The sequence below is a fragment of the Pseudopodoces humilis genome, chromosome 3, assembly GCF_049639895.1.
Source record: "Pseudopodoces humilis isolate 2021_Gansu_Grassland_sample_001 chromosome 3, ASM4963989v1, whole genome shotgun sequence".
Classification (NCBI taxonomy): Eukaryota; Metazoa; Chordata; class Aves; order Passeriformes; family Paridae; genus Pseudopodoces; species Pseudopodoces humilis.
This window is the reverse complement of record NC_142202.1, coordinates 23339499-23357281: the sequence shown is the minus strand read 5'-3', so window position 1 is coordinate 23357281 and position 17783 is coordinate 23339499. Positions and strand designations below refer to the sequence as shown.

Sequence of the window (17783 nt, the reverse complement as noted above, 5' to 3'; positions counted from 1 at the left end):
AAGAGTCAGGAAAGGGATCAAGAAACCAGCAGTCAAAGAACAACAAGACACAGCTATATTTAGTAAACAAGTTAGGCTGAAACCACTGAGGATAAGAAAAAGAAGCAACCCACTGAGAGGCAAAACAGTAAAAAAACTAATTAAAAAACATCAGTTCATTCAACCCAGAAGACTTAGGGCAGAATGCTTAAGAATGTTGTAGCACTCACTGATAGTCTGTAGCATGAATACTTGCATCACGGAGCAAAAAAAAGCTAAACAAAAAATAAGAAAGGGAGCAGGAAGGAAGAAAAGGGCAAAATGAGAAGAGAAAAAACTTTCTGTATGCTCCAAGATTTAGCAACAAACTGATATTTTTAATGATGATGGTGTTGCGCTCCACATCCATCAGCACCGCCCACCCACTCTCATTGACTGAATGATCAGTTCAGACTCCAAGCTGCCCCACGGACACAAGCTTTTGCAATCTGAATGCCCATACGTGTGCTAAAGACCACTCACACTCTCAGAAAAAACTGCACATCACCATGTGGTGTCCAGTTATCCATCCTTCAGCATTCAATTAAAGGAAAATCCAGAAAACTAGAATTCTGCCTCAATTTAAACAAGCAGATGAACAAAAAGAGGGAAGTAATTCCTATATAAACTCCTGGTGCTTACTTGTTTCCAGAGAGGAAAAGTGAGGTGAGCAGTGGTTCCACCTGAGCCCATAAGTAAGTGCAGACAGATTTCTTGAAAAGGAAGTTAGTGAAGCTTATGGAAAGTTCTTTATCAGGTGTTTTTCACCTCCTTAACAGAAGAATGTCCCTACTAGAAAGGCTCAACACCAGCAAAAGCGGAGAGGCTTGCACTGTCATCGTACACTCTAACACCCTTCCCATTACATTATGTGAGAGTAAAACAGGAACAACATTCTTGGCCTTACGATCACATTCATTAAGGATTAGGTTTAGCAAGGACCTGAAGAGAGAAGAGAAAAATAAACCTCACTAATTGATACAAACCACACCAAGAAGGGAAGCAGCTCTGAAGAGCAAGGACTGGCGTGGACCACCCTTACTAACAAAACAATTATTATTAATAATAATACTAACTAAACAAAACACTGCTTCAAAAACTTCTAAGAACACCGTTCTTGACCAATTTTTTCCCTCTTGCATATTTCATGATATAAAGCATAGAAGGAAAAAATCCTTTCAGAGTAGGTTCCTCAGGCAAGAGACAATCCTGTCATATAACTCTACTGCCGTATCAAAAGTATTAAAGAACATGAAAAACCCATTGTAAGGCCAGAAATTATTCTAAGCATCCCAAGCATTAATAATAGCTTTTCCAAGGGAGAGAGAAATTTTGAGAGGGAGTTCTAACAGGCTCCTGTGTTTGAGATACTACTCACAATGAGACCAAATATTACCAATTACTCTGTGCAAAAACAGGATTGTTTTTTAAACACACAATCCTTTGCTTTTCAGCTGGCTAGAGAGCAAAGGGTTCCTCCTCACTGCACATGAACTGAAGGCCTCTAGCAAAAGGTGAGGTGCCGCCACCACCAACTTTCTAAAGCAAACAGCCTGTTCCCTCCTTGCTGCTGGAGTTTAATCTCCCCTGGCACCAGCCAAGGCCACCCTTCTCAGGCAGGGGAGAATGATGTCCTGCCAAAGATTTTATTTTTAAGAAGACACACCGTGACAATAGCACACAGCAATCCCACGAGCAAGCAGAGCCCTGTGAATCAGGCTGAGCTCGCTGTTGCTATGAGCAATTGCATTGCAGCACCACGGCCACTTCTGCAGTCTAGACGGGCAACGATAAAACTTAATATTCTAGCCCAAATAAATGACAAATACCCCACACACTCATTTTTCTCGGTAGTGAGCCCAGCCAGAGATGAATCATCATGCACACACGCTTTCCAGGCTCACAGCACCAGCGACCACAAGATCCTCTCTGCCTGAGCCACCTTGAGCCCTGTAGCAGCTCTGCCCGCACAGACCGAGGGCTATGGAGAAGCCTTACTGGGTTTTAGCAAAGCCACAGGTTCGACAGACACTGCTGGTTCCTCCAGGGCTGAGCAGGAGCACATACTCACAACACTACCTCAGAACCTACCCAGAAGACAGAGAGCTTCTGCACAATACCCAGGAAAAGAAATGGAGCAAAATGATATGAACCGTGTCACCCCTCCCGTAAGTGGTTAGCATATAAACTGCAGTTAATAGCAATACAGCGACAGAACAAAATGTAGATACTGCACAAAATGATAAATAAAGAATGGTTTTTTTTGTCTCCAGTTCTTCTTCCAGTAACAACAATGGCAGAGCAAAGCATTGGTCTCCACTTGGTAATTTCAGCTCTCCTTTGCTTTCTATTTCCCTGAAAACAAAATGCACAGACTCAAAGAATCTTAAAAAAAAAATCCTAAATTATTCTACTTGCCTGAAGACAAGAGTGATTTTAATTTCTCTGTGAAACTATTTTCAACCATAGAGAATCTTTCAGAAAGATTCCTTCTAACCTTCAGGGCACCCTGCACAGCTGCACAAAAACCCCGGTTTGAAATCAGAAGTTGAGACTTCTCCATATTTTTATGAGTTACTATTCTGCCACAGACATCAATAATGGAGAGAGTCCTTTTGAAATGCTTTATTCCAGATTGTTATCACACACACTGGTGAAAAACTTGGAAAAGGCTGTAGTGATTTTTTTAATATAATATGATGAATGTTTCCATATCTTTGTTTACCATGAGTTATTGTCACAGAGTTCAATTAGCAGAAGCCTTCTCAGAAGGGAAAACAATGCAGCTGCTAAAAGCAATGGAAAACTGTCCAGCAAAGAGCACTCACTCCTCACCAGCCCCAGGCAGCCTGCCACGGCTGGCTCTCCTTAAATCTAACAGATCTCACACCTTAGACGAGACCCAGCAATGTCACTCTCAGAGCTGGCAGCTACACACAGCCCCACCTGGTCCTACCTACCCTCAGCTGAAGGCTCCCACTGCTTCCCTCCCACCACCTGGCATTCTTCTCCTACTCCCTAACAAGACAATTTAGGCAGAAACCCATCAAAACAGTAGGGGCAAGCACCAAAGCAGAAAAGTAATATACCCAATGATACCTAAAACTTAAAATTATTTATGGCAAAACTATCAGTCTTCTGCAGTCCTGCAGCCCTCTGATGGGCATGTCTGAATCAGCTCACCCAGGGCTCGCAAGCACCAGCGTGAGAGGGGAAGAGACACAGGGCAGTAGTGCAGAACAAACAGGAGAGAGGGATGAAACAGGACAGCACTTACTGACAGCCTTAGCTGCACTATTTCCCACACGGGCTTTTTTATTTGCCTTTTTTTTTTTTTCCTTTTGCTAGAGCTCTCTGCTTGACTCCTTTGGCAGCATCAGCAGTGCTTTCTCTGCCCTGATGCATGTCTGTTTTGATGAGGACCCTGAGGGGCAGGGGAACTTGGCAGCAACAGAGCCAGACACCCATGCTGTGCTTCTGTCTCAGCCAGGGCATAAGGCAAGAGCCCAGGCACCCCAGTCCAAGTTCACAGACTTCTTGTTCCCATTCAGAAGCACATACTTTGACTTCGAGGGATGAAGCTGAAAAAGCAGATGGCCAGAATCCATTGAGCCCTCTGAGAGCCATCACTTTGGCAATGCCAAATGTGAGATAAAACTGTCCTACGTGAGACAATAAACGGGATCCAATTATCACTGTGATATTCTAAAGGTACTGAAGTCACAGCAAACGGGAAATAACTCAGTGCTTTATCAAAATAATCAATATCTATTTCAACTGTGCAAGTTAACTCATAACATAGAGATTTTTTTTTACTGTATACAGTAATTGTATACTTGTAAGTAGAGTGCTACATAAGCACTTACTAAGCCAATAACCAAAACAATTTTCTAAATTACATATAAAATGGTTTCTTTCATCTGTTTATTCTCATAAAAATTTCAATGTGGAAGCCAAAAGAAAACAGCTGCATAAAGTATTTTCAACTGCAAGAGACATGCAAGAAGGTATTTCTGCCTGTGCTAGAGGGCACAATCTGTAATAATATTTTGCCTTCCAGATAATGACAAGAGGCACTAAAAGGACAACTTGCTCTCTAATAAGCTTGCTTGACTGGTTGAGCATGCACATACATAGACAGCACAGTTTTGCCAACAATAATTTTAATTAATTTTTACATTTCATTCTAAATTACATTAATTTATGGCCTTCCTAAAAGACATTTAGCAGACAGCTGATTAAATTCAAGCCATTAGATTTTAATTAGACATGTTTTAAAAAAAAGGTCTCAGAACAATTCACACATCTTTGTGAACACTATGTGCTCATTAGCAGCTAGAAAAGCCAACAAGTGATTAAAATACAGAAAAGGACTGAGCAGCATGATTCAAACCTGGAAACAAAAAAGTCACATAAAGTTTCATACTTCAAAGCAAAAGATTCTGGGAATGCCCTCCCCTCAGCCCAAGTCCAGAAAACCTCTGCGCATCAGTGCTTGCCACAAAAGCAAAATCAAAGGCCAACTAGCAGTGAATATCATAATACACATTTTAAAAGGTTGAGCTGAGCTTAATCCTCATTAAATTCACATAAAATCACAGCATGTTCCTGAACAAACAGTGAAACAAATTAAGGATCCAGATGGAGCCCCCCTTAACAAGACACATGGGATGCCTCAATGAGCCCATCATGGCTCCACAGCACAAGGTGCTGGCCCACCCGATAACCCAATGCCACTGTCCACTGAGAAACTCCATGCAAGAAAGCAAAGCTTAATTATTTCATAATAACTGAGTTTTTTCCTACTTCCAACAAAAAACAGTTATTTCTAAATATCGACCTCAAGGGACCAATACTGCACGAGTTAAAAGCAATATCGGTGTGCTTTGATATGGTGATCAGTTCTTCTGCTGGGTTAAGAGGTTCATAAATATTAACCAAGGCACATTTACATATGTCACCCACAGGCACAATCTTCCCTCAGAAAACCGGGAACAGAACCCGTACAATTCCTCCATGTGTCGCTTTCTGATCACCAGATCTAAAATGGCCATGGCAGTTACTTGAGCAAGGACAGTATATCTGGCAAAGAGCCAAACTACCAAAGCATACTGTTAATTATGGTGCACCAGTTTGGTTTGGAGAGATGCCCAAAATGCTGGAGCTGACATTTCAAAAACCTGAAAGGTTAGGATCACACTCAGAAGTATTTAAATGAGTCAATTTTTCCAGAAAATTGAGAACTATTCACTGTTACTACAGGTTTTACAGGAGTGACGTAAAAATAAATTAATCTTGTTTTTAAGGGGCACAGATTTATTATTCTACAAAAGATGGAGTGAGTTTGAGCACGAAATGCCTGCAATAGATGCAGCAGCACTGAATACGATGAGAGCAGCAGGTAGGCAGCACCTCAAAGTCAACGGTCTTAAAATTTGCAGAAATGGAAACTTACAGGGTTTACAAGTGTTACATTTGGATACATAGTCAGTTGACACCTGTAATCAGCACAACCTGGCTGCACATGCGATCTGTCCCCCAAACGAGTCAAAAACTGGTCTGGTGGAGTATTTTTGCTTCAAGAAACTGGTGAGAATTTGGCGCAGCCCACATAAAACTGAAGGCAGAGCAGCCTATCAGTTTTCTGGCAACAAAAACAAGCAGTTAATATTTTCGCTCACGCCAGGGCTCCGGCAGAGGAACCTGCCGCCCAGGCAGCCCGAAGGGCGCCTCGGGCGCACGGACGGATGCTCGGACACCGGGAAGGCGCCGACTGCCCCGTTACCATTCCCGCGGATGCCGCCAGCGCCCCCAAGTTTCCAGGGGTGCTGCGTTTCCCTTGGAGCCGCTCTGAGCCGGGACAGGGCAGAGCTTTCTGCGGCTCTCGGTGCGACACCGGGCCCGCTGCGCCCGGACCGACGGCGTCTCTCCCGCCCGGAGCAAAAAGAAGAGACAAAAAACAAAATAACGTTTAAAAAAACCCCAAACAGCTTGAGCCAAACCATCAGCCCAAAGCCAAGCAACTAGCTCTGGGGAAGCGCAAACCCACGGCGAGTGAAGAACAAAGAAGGCAAGTGCAGCCGGAGCTCTCGCAACAGATGGTTTGAAGCTGACCAGATTTCGCGCTGGCATCCCCTCCCCTCCCGCCGCGGGCGGTGTTCGCACGCACCGGCCCGGCCGGCACCGGGCAGTCCCAGCCGGCGGCTCCGGCATCCCCGCCGGCCGCAGGGGCGCGCCCCGGGCCCCGCCGCCGGCGGGCTGCCCGCACCTCGTCCCGTCCCGTCCCGCCGCCACTCACCCAAACTCCCGGCGAAACCGTCCATCTTGTACGGGGGGAGGCTGGTGCCGGAGCCCGAGGCGAAGCCGCCGTCGTGGTCGGCCGGGACAGGTTCATTCACCCGCGGCGCGACGGCAGGCAGCGGCGGCGCCGCGGCCCGGCGCTCGCAAGCCGCCGGGGGCGGCGGCTCCGGCGGCCCCCTGCGCCCGGCGGCCCCGGCCCCTCCTCCTCCTGCCGCCGCTGCTTCTGGAGCTGCTGCGGGGCCGGCGCTGCCCGGCTCCGTCCCTGCGCCGCGACCCCAGCACGGCAGCGAGTGCCGAGCTACTCCCGCCCCCGCCAGCAGCGCCGCCCCAGCGCCCCGTGCTGTCGTGCTTCCGACTCCGCCCGCCCTGGCAGCCGCCGCTTCCCCTGCGGGCGGGCAGCGCCCAGCGCCTCGGGCCGCGGCTCTGGGAGGGCTGCGGCAGCTGCCCCGGGCACAGAGGGGCCGCGACGGGACACGGGGTGCGGCCGGAGCAGCCCCGGGGCCAGCGCGCCTTCTCCCGTGCGGGTCGGCCAGGAGCAGCACTTCGGTTTATAGTCAAAAGCTTGTGCTATCGAGTAGGCTCTGGGTGGGTTAATTGGGCGGCTTAATGTAATCACCCCAGCAATCTAAAACAGATCTTCTAGGTGAATCTCAAAACGTTCGTTCAGACTAGTTCGGGGAAGTTTTTCTTCGCTGATGTTAAGTAAGAGGAACTGTCACTTCTGTACCCTGGCATTTCTTACAGCTGGGCATAAGCAGTCACTCCTGCCGCTCCCAGCCGGCCGGGCTCCCGACCGTCTCTTATAACTTCCAGTCATGTGCTTGATGTCTGGGGAAAAGAGAAAGTAGGACCAGAAATTCAAGTCAGCTCTGCTGCATACTATCTGATCGCCCAGTCAAGGCGATTTCTTATGTTAAGCAACATCAACGAGTTGCATGACGCACTTTCTCCTCGGTCAGGAAAAGCTCCGTACCCATCGCAACATCCTGTTTTGCTGTAAGTATCTCCCCGTAACGCAGTCTCGGCGAGTGCCGCAGTTACACAGAGGCGTGGGTAATTGCCTCACGAACACGGCCCTGGCATTTGCAGCTGGGCCCTCTAATGACAGGCTGTGGATGTTGTCGAACAGGACTGGGGAGAGCTCGGAGCTGGAGAGCAGCACAGACCTGCTGGGAGCAGCCCACATTTCCCAGCACCTTCCATCCGCTTAGGCAAAAGCATCGTTATCTTGCTGATCTGCAACATTCAATAAACCCAGGAGGTTTGTGCTCGCCCACATTAGAGAAAAGCGCCTTGAAATTTTTCATCAAAACCTAATCTCCACTGGATTTTCCAGCAAATTTTACTGAACAGCTGCCGCAGCAATGAATTTGAGTGCAGCTGCCTGCCAACTACATTAATAATCCACCATCATACATCCTGCAGTCTTGTCAAAAAACGATGTCCTGTAATCGATCTGCTATAAATGAGCCACCATTAGCCTCTAGGGTCTGGTCTTAATTACTACCAGGCATTAGAGCTTCTGCTCGCACTTGGAGTATGTTGTAGAATGGCTCTATATGGAAAGGCTACTTTCATGGTCTCTTAGCTATGAGAAATGGGCCCTGCAGTCAGTATAGTCCAGTCAAAATTCCTTTCAAAATGCTTCATTTTACGGACAAAAGCAAGAAGAGCCAGGCTGCGGTCCTATCTCCTCAACCCCCATTTATTGCTTGCCTCAGGGCAGGTTTCCAATATGCTCAGAGCATTGGGAGTACACAGAGAAAGTTCCTCAAGGTAGGAAAGGAAAAGTGCTCTGGGAATTCAGAACCTGTGCACAATTTTCTTCAGAAAAGAAGTCCCTTTCCCGCAGATAGAGCCTTATGCAAATTCCCCAGGTGGGATTTGTGTGTATCAGGTGTGCTGTTTTGCTAAACAAAAAACCCCAACCAAACAAAAAGCAAGCCCAGCTGCCTTCTTCAGCTCTTCAAAACCGTCCTTCAGATACATCCGTGAGTGAGGTATTCTAAACATCCTTATGTTTGTAAGTGTTGTCTCTATTTTGTAGACTGGAAACTGAGGTTCAGAAGTGAAGATGGCATCATAGATCCTTGTCTAGATGTTTGATCCTACTGAAATTGGTTAGGAGCATGAATTAATGCCTTTGATTAGCTGGGTTGTGCAGAGCTTGTATGGAAGTATACCAAAAAGGTTAAAGAGCTGCAAAGAAAACCAGTTCTCCGTAATCTTACATTGAGCATGAATATGGTACTGGAGTATTGTTGAGAGCCCAAGATTTGGTTCCAGTATTTCAAAAGTAAAGCTGCAGAGTTAAGGAAATTAACAAAACTGAGACATTTGGGAAGGAAGTTTACTGTGATGTGATTTGATATAGGAATTTCTGAAGATAAAACAGTATGCAGAATTAACTAAATATGGCAAAGTCCAGCTTTTAAATTCTTATGTTAAATTCTTCAGTCTAAGCCAACTTCTGTATGCCATGTAAATTTAGGTGGGGTTTTGACTGAAGCATTAATTTATTTATTGATTGTGGTGTACACAACAGATATAATTGCAGTATAGATAATATATGAAGAATATGAAGCAGAACTTCAGCAAAAAAAAAAAATCTGTAGTAAATACATCTATTACCCTGTGTATGTAATCTTTAACAATTTTAGTTGGCTGATGAGTGAAATTACAATTAATGGCTGAAGAACTTACAATTAATGAAAAAAATACTCTTATTTGTGTCAGTTTCAGACAGGTGGTACTGGCAAATTATTTAACATAGCTGTAAACTGATTAACAGCATGACTGTTCCAGGTGCAAACCCTAAGGAAAAGGTGATTTCTTACCTCCAGTATAGTACTAATGTTTGACTTGGAGAAGGGAGGAATTGTACCGTGCTTTAAGGGGTTTAACTTCTGTTTCTTTGTTGATAGTGATTCAAAAACATGACCCAGAGAGTGGTTACAAAGTTTTAACAAGCTCAGTTATTGTCTCCCTCTAGTTTATGTTTTGATGCTAAGGAGAGATAATACTATTCAAGGTTGGAGTAAACTTGAAATATCCCATCTCAACTTTCAAATCAGCTAAACATCCAGTGCTTTATTGCACATATAGATAGCAAATAGGGAAAGATAAATGTGATACCATGGGGTAGTACTTTTACATCAGTTTGACAGAGTCACAGTTTGGGAGATCTAAATTCTTCTCTGCCACTCTCCCTCCCTCTGCATTGCAGCCAGACCCCTTGTGACTCCCACTGGTTCAGGAGGCAGCTGGACCAATGCTGGGACAGGCAAAGCCTGAGCTCTGCTTCTCAGAATAGCTGGTGAGCAATGAGCCAGTGCCTCAGCTGCACTAAATCACTTTGGTGTTGCTGACTGCAGCAGGCAAGGCTGACAGACCCTAGCTGGGGACCTGAATGTACACACCAAGTCTTTCTCTTACCAGAGGGAAGTTATGGAAAATGCAAACCCCAGAAGGAGGTCACCCTGAAATACACAGTGGAGGCTACACACATTCCAGAGATATTTACACAGCCCTTGAAGGAAATAGGCTGTTTTTCCCCCATTGTTTCATTTCCCTGGCACATTTTCCTTGGACTGCAAGTTTGTGAACAGTACTTCTTGCAAGAATACCTGTTTGTCTTGGTGTTTTTTTTTTGAATTGACATAGTTTAGCAGCCTTCAGCCCAGAAATAGTTTATAACCTTTTGGTGGATTGAATATAAATTACATTTAAGCATTTTTCCACTGAGGAAACATAAAAATTATTAACAACTGAAAATTAAATTGCTGAGATTCTTGTACATGAAATTGTGAGTCTGAACTTGAGCCATTTCATCTTACTGTTTGGAAAGAGAAATGTACATCCCACAGGACTCATCTTCTCCCTCCTGCAGTTTTTCCGATGCACCTCTTCAGGGTGAGAGCAAAAGCCCAGATGGGAACAGTCAGTCAGAAAGCAGTCAGAAAGATGGAAAGCAGTCAGAAAGCCAGGAGTCTGACCCTGCCTCTCTCCTGTTCTACCTGCAGACCTAGGAAAAGAAGAGGTGAGGTGATGCTATTTACAACCAGCTGTGCCCCACAGCTGGTGGTGTAATCAGTGTAGGATTTCTGCCCATGCTCATTTGAGATGTTGTCCTTTGCAGATAAGTGGGTTCTTTATGATACCTTGTTTTGAAGATCAACTTTGAGAACAACTTTGTTGGCTTGCCATAAGGCATGTGATATTGTTAATTCTCCCAAGTGAGTCTCAAGTACCCAGGGGTCACTGATGTAAGGGAAAAGATTTGATGCCTGACCTAGAGGAAAATTAAATTACTTCTTCCTGATTTATAGAGGTTACTTCTCTTACCTTCATCACAGAATCTCTGGAGGTTTTCTTTCTGGGCTGGGATTTTGCCTCCCCCAAGAAGCAGCCTAAGGTTCAGTCCCTCAAAATTACCCAGAAACACGAATCAGCACCTGTAATGCTGAATGGGCTGGAAGGCACTAAGAGTCTTGTCAGGAACTTGAGGAGAACTAAGAGAACTTCCATTAAGGCTCCTAATTATGTGTTTAACAAAAATATGGCCTAGGATCCAAACAAGGATGAGTTAACTGCTGTGTCTATCCTCATTCATGTTTGGTAAAGACACCAAGCTGCTCCTTTTTAGAAACCAAGTCTTTCTGATATTGCTCTGTACGTGCTTCCTGCAGTTTCAGTAAAGTATTTCTAGAGGTCTGATCTTAGCATATGCCTAATCATCTCCTGGCCTTCCCCCATTGCCTTAAAAAGTAAGAACAGAAATTGTCCTCCAAAACAAAAATATTAGAGTTTGCCAAAAGCTTTCCAGTGACTAAGTTCTGTTTAGGTAGACTTTTTTGTAGTAGTAGTAGGATGGATCATAGTCTTATTTCTATAGTGGCACTACTTCTTAGCTGGTTAGCATAAAAATTCATAGAGGTTGACTTTTGAAGCCATATAGAGCTGATCTTTGTTTCACTTCTGCACATTTAGTTTTTTATTTTATTGCTAATAGATTTTCATCACAGTGTGCAAAGTTGTTTCCAAATGTTCAATGTCTTCATTTAATAGCACAAATACAATTTACTGTCAGTCAAAAAAGCCAAATTTTTTTAAATGTAGTAATGATTTGTGAGAGTCTCCATAATGGAGACTGAATAGAGATGGCTTTATTTTGAGAATGTGCTAAGAATCCATATCCTGAAAAGTCCAGCTTACAGGTTGCTTCTTTGTGTTGATTATCCCAAAATTTCAGTTCCAAGCCATTAGGACTGCATAATTTCCTGGGGTCCTCATTAAATGCACATTTAGGTTCAGGTGTAGAACCTACAAATCTCTGTTAGCTTATGCTTAATTTCCAATCATTACATTAATGTGTTTAAAAAGTAATAGTCTCCTACAAATGTGACTACTGAGTAAAAGAAAAATAGAAGTGCTCTAGTGCTGATTCATTTACCAGCCCTGGTGGGGAATGAGCAGATTCATTGTGATTCCTAAGCATTTAAAAATTGGCAGAATTCGAGCAAAGATAGTTAAATCCTGCATGTACAATACTTTTTTTTACTCATGAGGGGAAAGGCTTAGCATTGTAACTAGAGAGCAGCTTAAAAGTTTTATTCTACAGCTTTGTATTGAGCTTGTATTAAATAAGAAAATCTGAAAAACATTTCAGAAAGCTGAAAAAATTAAATTTATCTTCATCTCTCACTAATTGGATAAGTGGTCTGGTTTGTCGTACTGAAAAGCACACTCAAGTTGTTTTCTCAAATTAGTGAGCTCCTCATGAATTCCTACCTTGGTCCAAGTGCTATAAAAGTCTAATGTCTTACATAAGTGCTAAGTTAAGGATTTAGCTGAGGCATAAATTGGTTCATTGGCTTTGTATCAGCCATTTACATTAGGGTGCAGTTTATTCTCTGCCTTAGGAAAAAATGTGCTCCAGCTTGTACTCAGGAGCACTATGATGAGCTCTCAAACAATCCCTTTTCTGTTCTCCTTTCTTAGAAAAATTAGGAAAATGTAAGGCTAGCAGGTTAGTGATGTTAACAAGGAGTACTAACTAGTAAGTCTTAAAACTGCTGGAAGAGGAGCTGATTTTTCAACTGAGAAGTTTATGGAGATCCCCCTTGGGGACAAAATAAATTAGCGTAACATGTGGAATTTATTTTTTTTTCCCCTGAGTGTTAAAACATCTCCTGTAGCTTTGCATTTTATACAGCTCATTTTCCACAATAAGAAGCTGCTCTGCACAATAAGCTGTGTGCCTGTGTATGTGTCTGTAAATAAATACAGATTTATTTCCTATAGATCCTCCTCCCTCAGTGCTGGTCGCCCCTCAGTGCAGTTCTGGTTAAGCTATTACTGTGCCTGAACCATTTGTCAGGGGAAGGAAGTGCCTGCAGAGAAGTGATACATTGCTGTGTAGTTTCTTGCTGTGAAGTGTTGATTTTAAAACAGGCTGGCAGGCAGCAGCCCACCTCATAATAAGAAATGAACAGACATGGTTTAGGAGGTTTGTTTTTCTTTTGTCCTGTTGTTCTACCCAGTTTAAGGAATCTTTTATTGTCTTTCAGCTATGCCATACTCAGCAATAGATTTATGTCTTATGTTTGGGCTTGTCCCCTGTGGGAGCTCAGGATTCTTTCCCATTTCCATTTCTACCTTCTTAAGCTGTGACAGCCACTCTATTGCCTGGTTATTAGCCAGCAGGGCAGGTGTGTGATGCTTTCCTTTAGAAAGGATAATGTTAGCACCCTAATTCAGTGAGCAGCACCATGATCATCCTCTGCTCTACAGGCTGAGAGCGCCAACAAAGGTGTTAGACATAGGCTGGAGAGTGAAGACCAAAAACAGGTCAGCATGGGCTAAACTGAAATAAAGGGGAAAGAAATTCTATTGCCATTCAAAAAAATTAATTTTGCAATAATAGCCATCTATAGATAACTTGAATTAAGGGCAGAGCTGTTCTCTGGATACCAACAATGTACAACTGAGCTTTTAGTTGTCGGTATTTTCGTATCTGAAGTGTCAGACATTTACTTTACTGCCCCAGGAGAAGATGTAGCTCTAGGAAGGAGCTTCTGCTAGGCTCAGGGATACGCAGCATTCAGATGTGTCATACAGAAACAATGTATCACTTGCAAAGTCTAATGAGGCAAGTGATTGTGTCTTTGGGAATTAATAATATCAGTATCATCACAATTAATCAAGAAAATAAAATTCTAATCTTGGTTTCCTAATGTCTTAATATCTCCTGCTTTGAGAAGACCCCCAAGGTCATTCAGGCTCATAGTGGAATAGGGGTAGTGATAATTTTCTGTGGGTCAAAATTGTAAATGCTCAAAGAGGAGCATTCAAACCTGCCTTACACTGTGATTCCTAGTCATGGATCCCTAACAAATGTAACCAGGGCAGTTAGCTATTCTGTAGTCAAAGGCAGTAGATTATTATTTTATTCCTAATAAGGCTGTCTCAGGCATGCAGTGCACAGTTGCAGTGAATGAACTCATATTTACCTGTGCCTGAAGAATAGTTAATGAAGCACATTTGTTTTCATTTCCTTTACCTACCCTACATTTACTAATTATAGTTCCTAATTAATGATGTCAACAGTTGAACTTTGGCTTTTGAAGCGCCAAACCCATGCTGTGCTGTAGACAAATTTACATTCCATTTATGCAAGTCATCCAATTAAAATTTACTCATAGAAAGTTGCCCAAATGAATTTTTCCCCTATTTATCTGCTTTCTTTGCTTTTCTGTAGAAGTGGACAGCCTTTCCCTTTATCTCAAATAGGAATTCATGTTAAAAAATAAAAAAAATACCAGAAAAAAAAAACAAACCCAAACTCATCCCTGAAATAGGCAGAAAAATTAAATTAAAGCAAAATTTCTCAGGTCAGATTAGTAAATTAGCATTTTTAAATCAAGAATTGTGAGAAAGAAAGCACTCCCTCTAATCTTCTTTATATGATTGCATTTAAAACTTGAAAAATGTAGTAGGGGGAAAGAGTAATTTGAAATTTTCCATACCACGTGAAAACAGCAGATGGCAGCAACACTGACTGTGCTTCCAAATGTGGGGTTTGCCCTCTTCACTTGGGTGGGTGGGCTGTGAATAATTTCTTGGCTAATATCTCTTCAAGTTGGTCCTGAAAACACAAGAAACTCAAAACTTCTACCTTCTTTCAGGCATGTGATCTCAATGTCTGTGATCTTCCTCCTGGAACGGTGTTTCTTGGCTCAGGTATCTCTGGACTGGCACTGAAGTATCCTTTGTCCTTTTATGTGGTTTGTAATGCTTGGGAAATGGTACTGGAGGCAAAGGTGAGCGTCCAGAGCAACTTGGTCTTTCTGTTTTCTTTTAAATGCAATATTGGTGAATAAGGGCATTTGCCCTTCAAAAATGTGCTTCTCTGACAAAATCCTTAATGTGTCAGGGCCACAACTCCCAGGGTTTACTCTGCATACAGAGAATGTTTCAGGCTGGAAACAAGATTTGAGAAAATTGCTTCCTGAGCATCATGTAATGAATAAATGGTGTCACAGGCAACAGCAGTGCTTCTCAAAAGAGGAAGAAAAATGCCATTCAAAAACTAATATTGTTGAAGTTGTGAGACAGGCACTGAAGACAAAAGTTTCATTTAATATCCAGGTACTCATAAATTCATCCTTTGAACAACAACCAGTGGAGGTAAGATTTCCACAGGTTGTTCAAGCATTAGCATTGGGTTCTGCAGCTCCATATTTTCAGAGGTATAACATGTTTTAAGGAAATAAATCTTGGACTATGAAGGGCAAGTTTCCCTTTAGGACTTCATAGCTGAGAAAAACAGGGACAGTACTCAAATTTGGCAAAAATGTCTCAAGTTAACCATTCGTGTAACATTATGAATGGTGTTTCATGCTCTGTACACTCCTTTACCATATCTCAGAACAGGCAACTCAGTCCTCTCCAATGGACATTTCTAAATGTTTCTAATTTTTTTTTCTCTCTACTCTGCCAATCCTTTTACAATCTTCCCTTCTACTGTGAGATATACGAGATTGTTTGGCTCAGATGGCCCTGCCAGGTTGACTGCCTGTTCTTGTCCCACTTCACATCTGTGATATTCTGAAGGTTCTTTGTTTCAAATTTAAACAGTAAAATTTCTAATGGCTTCATAGTGACCTCAGACTTCCAGTATTCTCTGTTTCTGTGAAACCTTTTAAAGGTTTCCTCTCTCAGTCGGTATCTCTGCATGCTTTGGTTGAAGTATGCATGACATGCAATGAAATTTTAGTTTTGAATAAAAGATACACTAGGCAGATTATATTGGCTATACATACTATCTTCCTCTGCCAAATCTAAGGATTTAGAGATGTCACCAGCATTTTTTTTCATGTGGAAAATCATTGTGAGCAGTTCCAGCTGTTAAAATTTATGAAGATCAAAATCTACTCTAAGTGCTCTTCCTACAAAGTCTGTCAAACCAGAATCTTGCTGGAAGAGTATAGATGGAAGCATAGGAAAGGTGAAATTGACTCATCTCTCATATTTTTCTAATTTCAGTATGATTGCTACTATATTTTGTAATTCAGATTATGTTCTAAAGCCCAGGAGATTGGAATTGAATATTCTTTTTGTCATGTCCCTCCCTACCTATGTCAGCCTTCTAGCATCCTTCAGAGCAGGGAGTACCAGTGCAGTTAACTGCACTGACCATAAAACTACAAAAAAACATTTCAAGGCACACCACACCAGTAGAGTGGATGAAACAATGGAGTCTGCCCAAATCTTTTACCAACATGGAAGAAGGGGATGAGCATCCAGTCCTCTGGTTTAAGAGGAGACTGTCAAGGTACCAGGTAAGTGGAGAATGCAAAAAGCATCGGGCAGTAGAAGACCTTACTTAATAGTTCAAATGAAAATACCACTACATAGACTACAAGGGTTTCAGGTAAATGAAGCAGTAGAAGTTTGATTGTGATGGCAGGTGTTTGGAAGAGCTATTTGGTTATTCTAACTGTTCCATGTAATTAAAAGGTGATTGATTTTGAGGACTGCAAAAACTGTATTATAAAGCTAATAAGCATTAATAAGATGGCCAGAAAAATACAGGACTGCAGGAATAGGGAGAAAAAAAAATGTGGAGGAAAACTTATTAATTATTCCTGGCAAATAGAGGAATAGACCAGACTTTTAACAAACACAGAATCAAGTAAATAATATTTTTCTTGATTTCTGTGCCTTATGGGTTTATGTACATAGGAGGAATTCTGCTTAAAATATGCTGTTTTCAGCAGAAATTGAAGAGCTACATTTGAATCATTTTGTATGTAGCTAAAAAAATTACTTGAAAGCATTTTGAGCGTTACTGTCTTTCCTCAAGGTCCAGAGAGGAATTGGAGGGCAGACACCAGTTTCATACACTGCTCATCCCTCCCTTGCATGGACAGTTGCACCAAGAAAAATCAAAATACTGCCCTACTCCAGCAGCAGTGCTTTATGATCATTCCTACTCCCCTGTCACTCTTACATAATAAATGTGGGGTAGTGGAAATCCTTCTCAATAATATGTCTCACAAATGGAGGAAAACTACATGATGTATAAAGGAACTTTCACAAAAAGAATGGCATTTCTCACTGCATTTCTCACTGCATTTCTCAATGCAAATTCATTGTCTTTTAATAAAACAACTCTGGGCTTTTTAAATACAAGCTGTTATCTGTAAATGTCACTGGAACCATATTGTAGCTGGTGTGTGAGAGTATGGAATAAGCACATGAATGTGCTTATTAAATGTAACATGAATATACAATATGAATAAAATTCTTTGCTGTACTTGGAATTTGCTGCGTTTTATTTTTTCTCAGTATTCTTCCTGCATTTAGTTCCTGTATTGTCTTTATTTGTTATTTAAACAATTTGGTCTGGATTTCATCTGAAATAAGCTAAGGGGGTCCATATATATCTTTCAAAATAAAATTACCTTTTTAGGATTCCTACTGCTTGCTATATGATTGCAAGTACAGTTTATCCACTCATTTCAGGAGAAAAATTTGAATCACCACTGGAATGTATGTCCCAAGGAGAGAAACTCTACCAGCAGTGAAGCCCCTCATCAAAAACTGTTCCTAGTAGTTTTAAGAGTGTATTAAGGCTTGGATTGATTTTGTGGTGATTTTGGTTTGGTTTCTTGCCATTATTCCAGAAAATACAAAGATCAAAGAAAGAAAGACTTATTGATTGGCTCGGATCTGGTAAAAAACTAGATTTGTGTCTTCTAATGTAACTAACATTTTACAGATGGCTTGGTTCATGTTAAAGCTAGGGATGCATGTAGATTGAATTATCACAGGATTAGAGCCAGCTGCATTTAGTTTGAAAATATTTTTGTGCGTATTCTGTCCAGCAAAGCACACAGAGCAGACTCTTCATGTAAGAATTCCAGCAAATGCCTGAAAGAATCCCCCATGGAGAATAATTG

The 17783-nt window shown here is 42.2% G+C and overlaps 1 protein-coding gene across 1 annotated transcript in view; it reads right to left on the bottom strand.

The window, feature by feature from the left end:
• EML4 (EMAP like 4) overlaps positions 1 to 6465 on the bottom strand; it is a 146915-nt gene extending 140450 nt beyond the window's left edge. Inside the window, exon 1 of the mRNA XM_014252936.2 lies at positions 6317 to 6465. Within this exon, the coding sequence (XP_014108411.1) occupies positions 6317 to 6341 (25 nt within the window). The 5' untranslated portion in view covers positions 6342 to 6465. The remainder of the gene's footprint in view (positions 1 to 6316) is intronic.
• Between the last annotated feature and the right edge of the window lie 11318 nt (positions 6466 to 17783).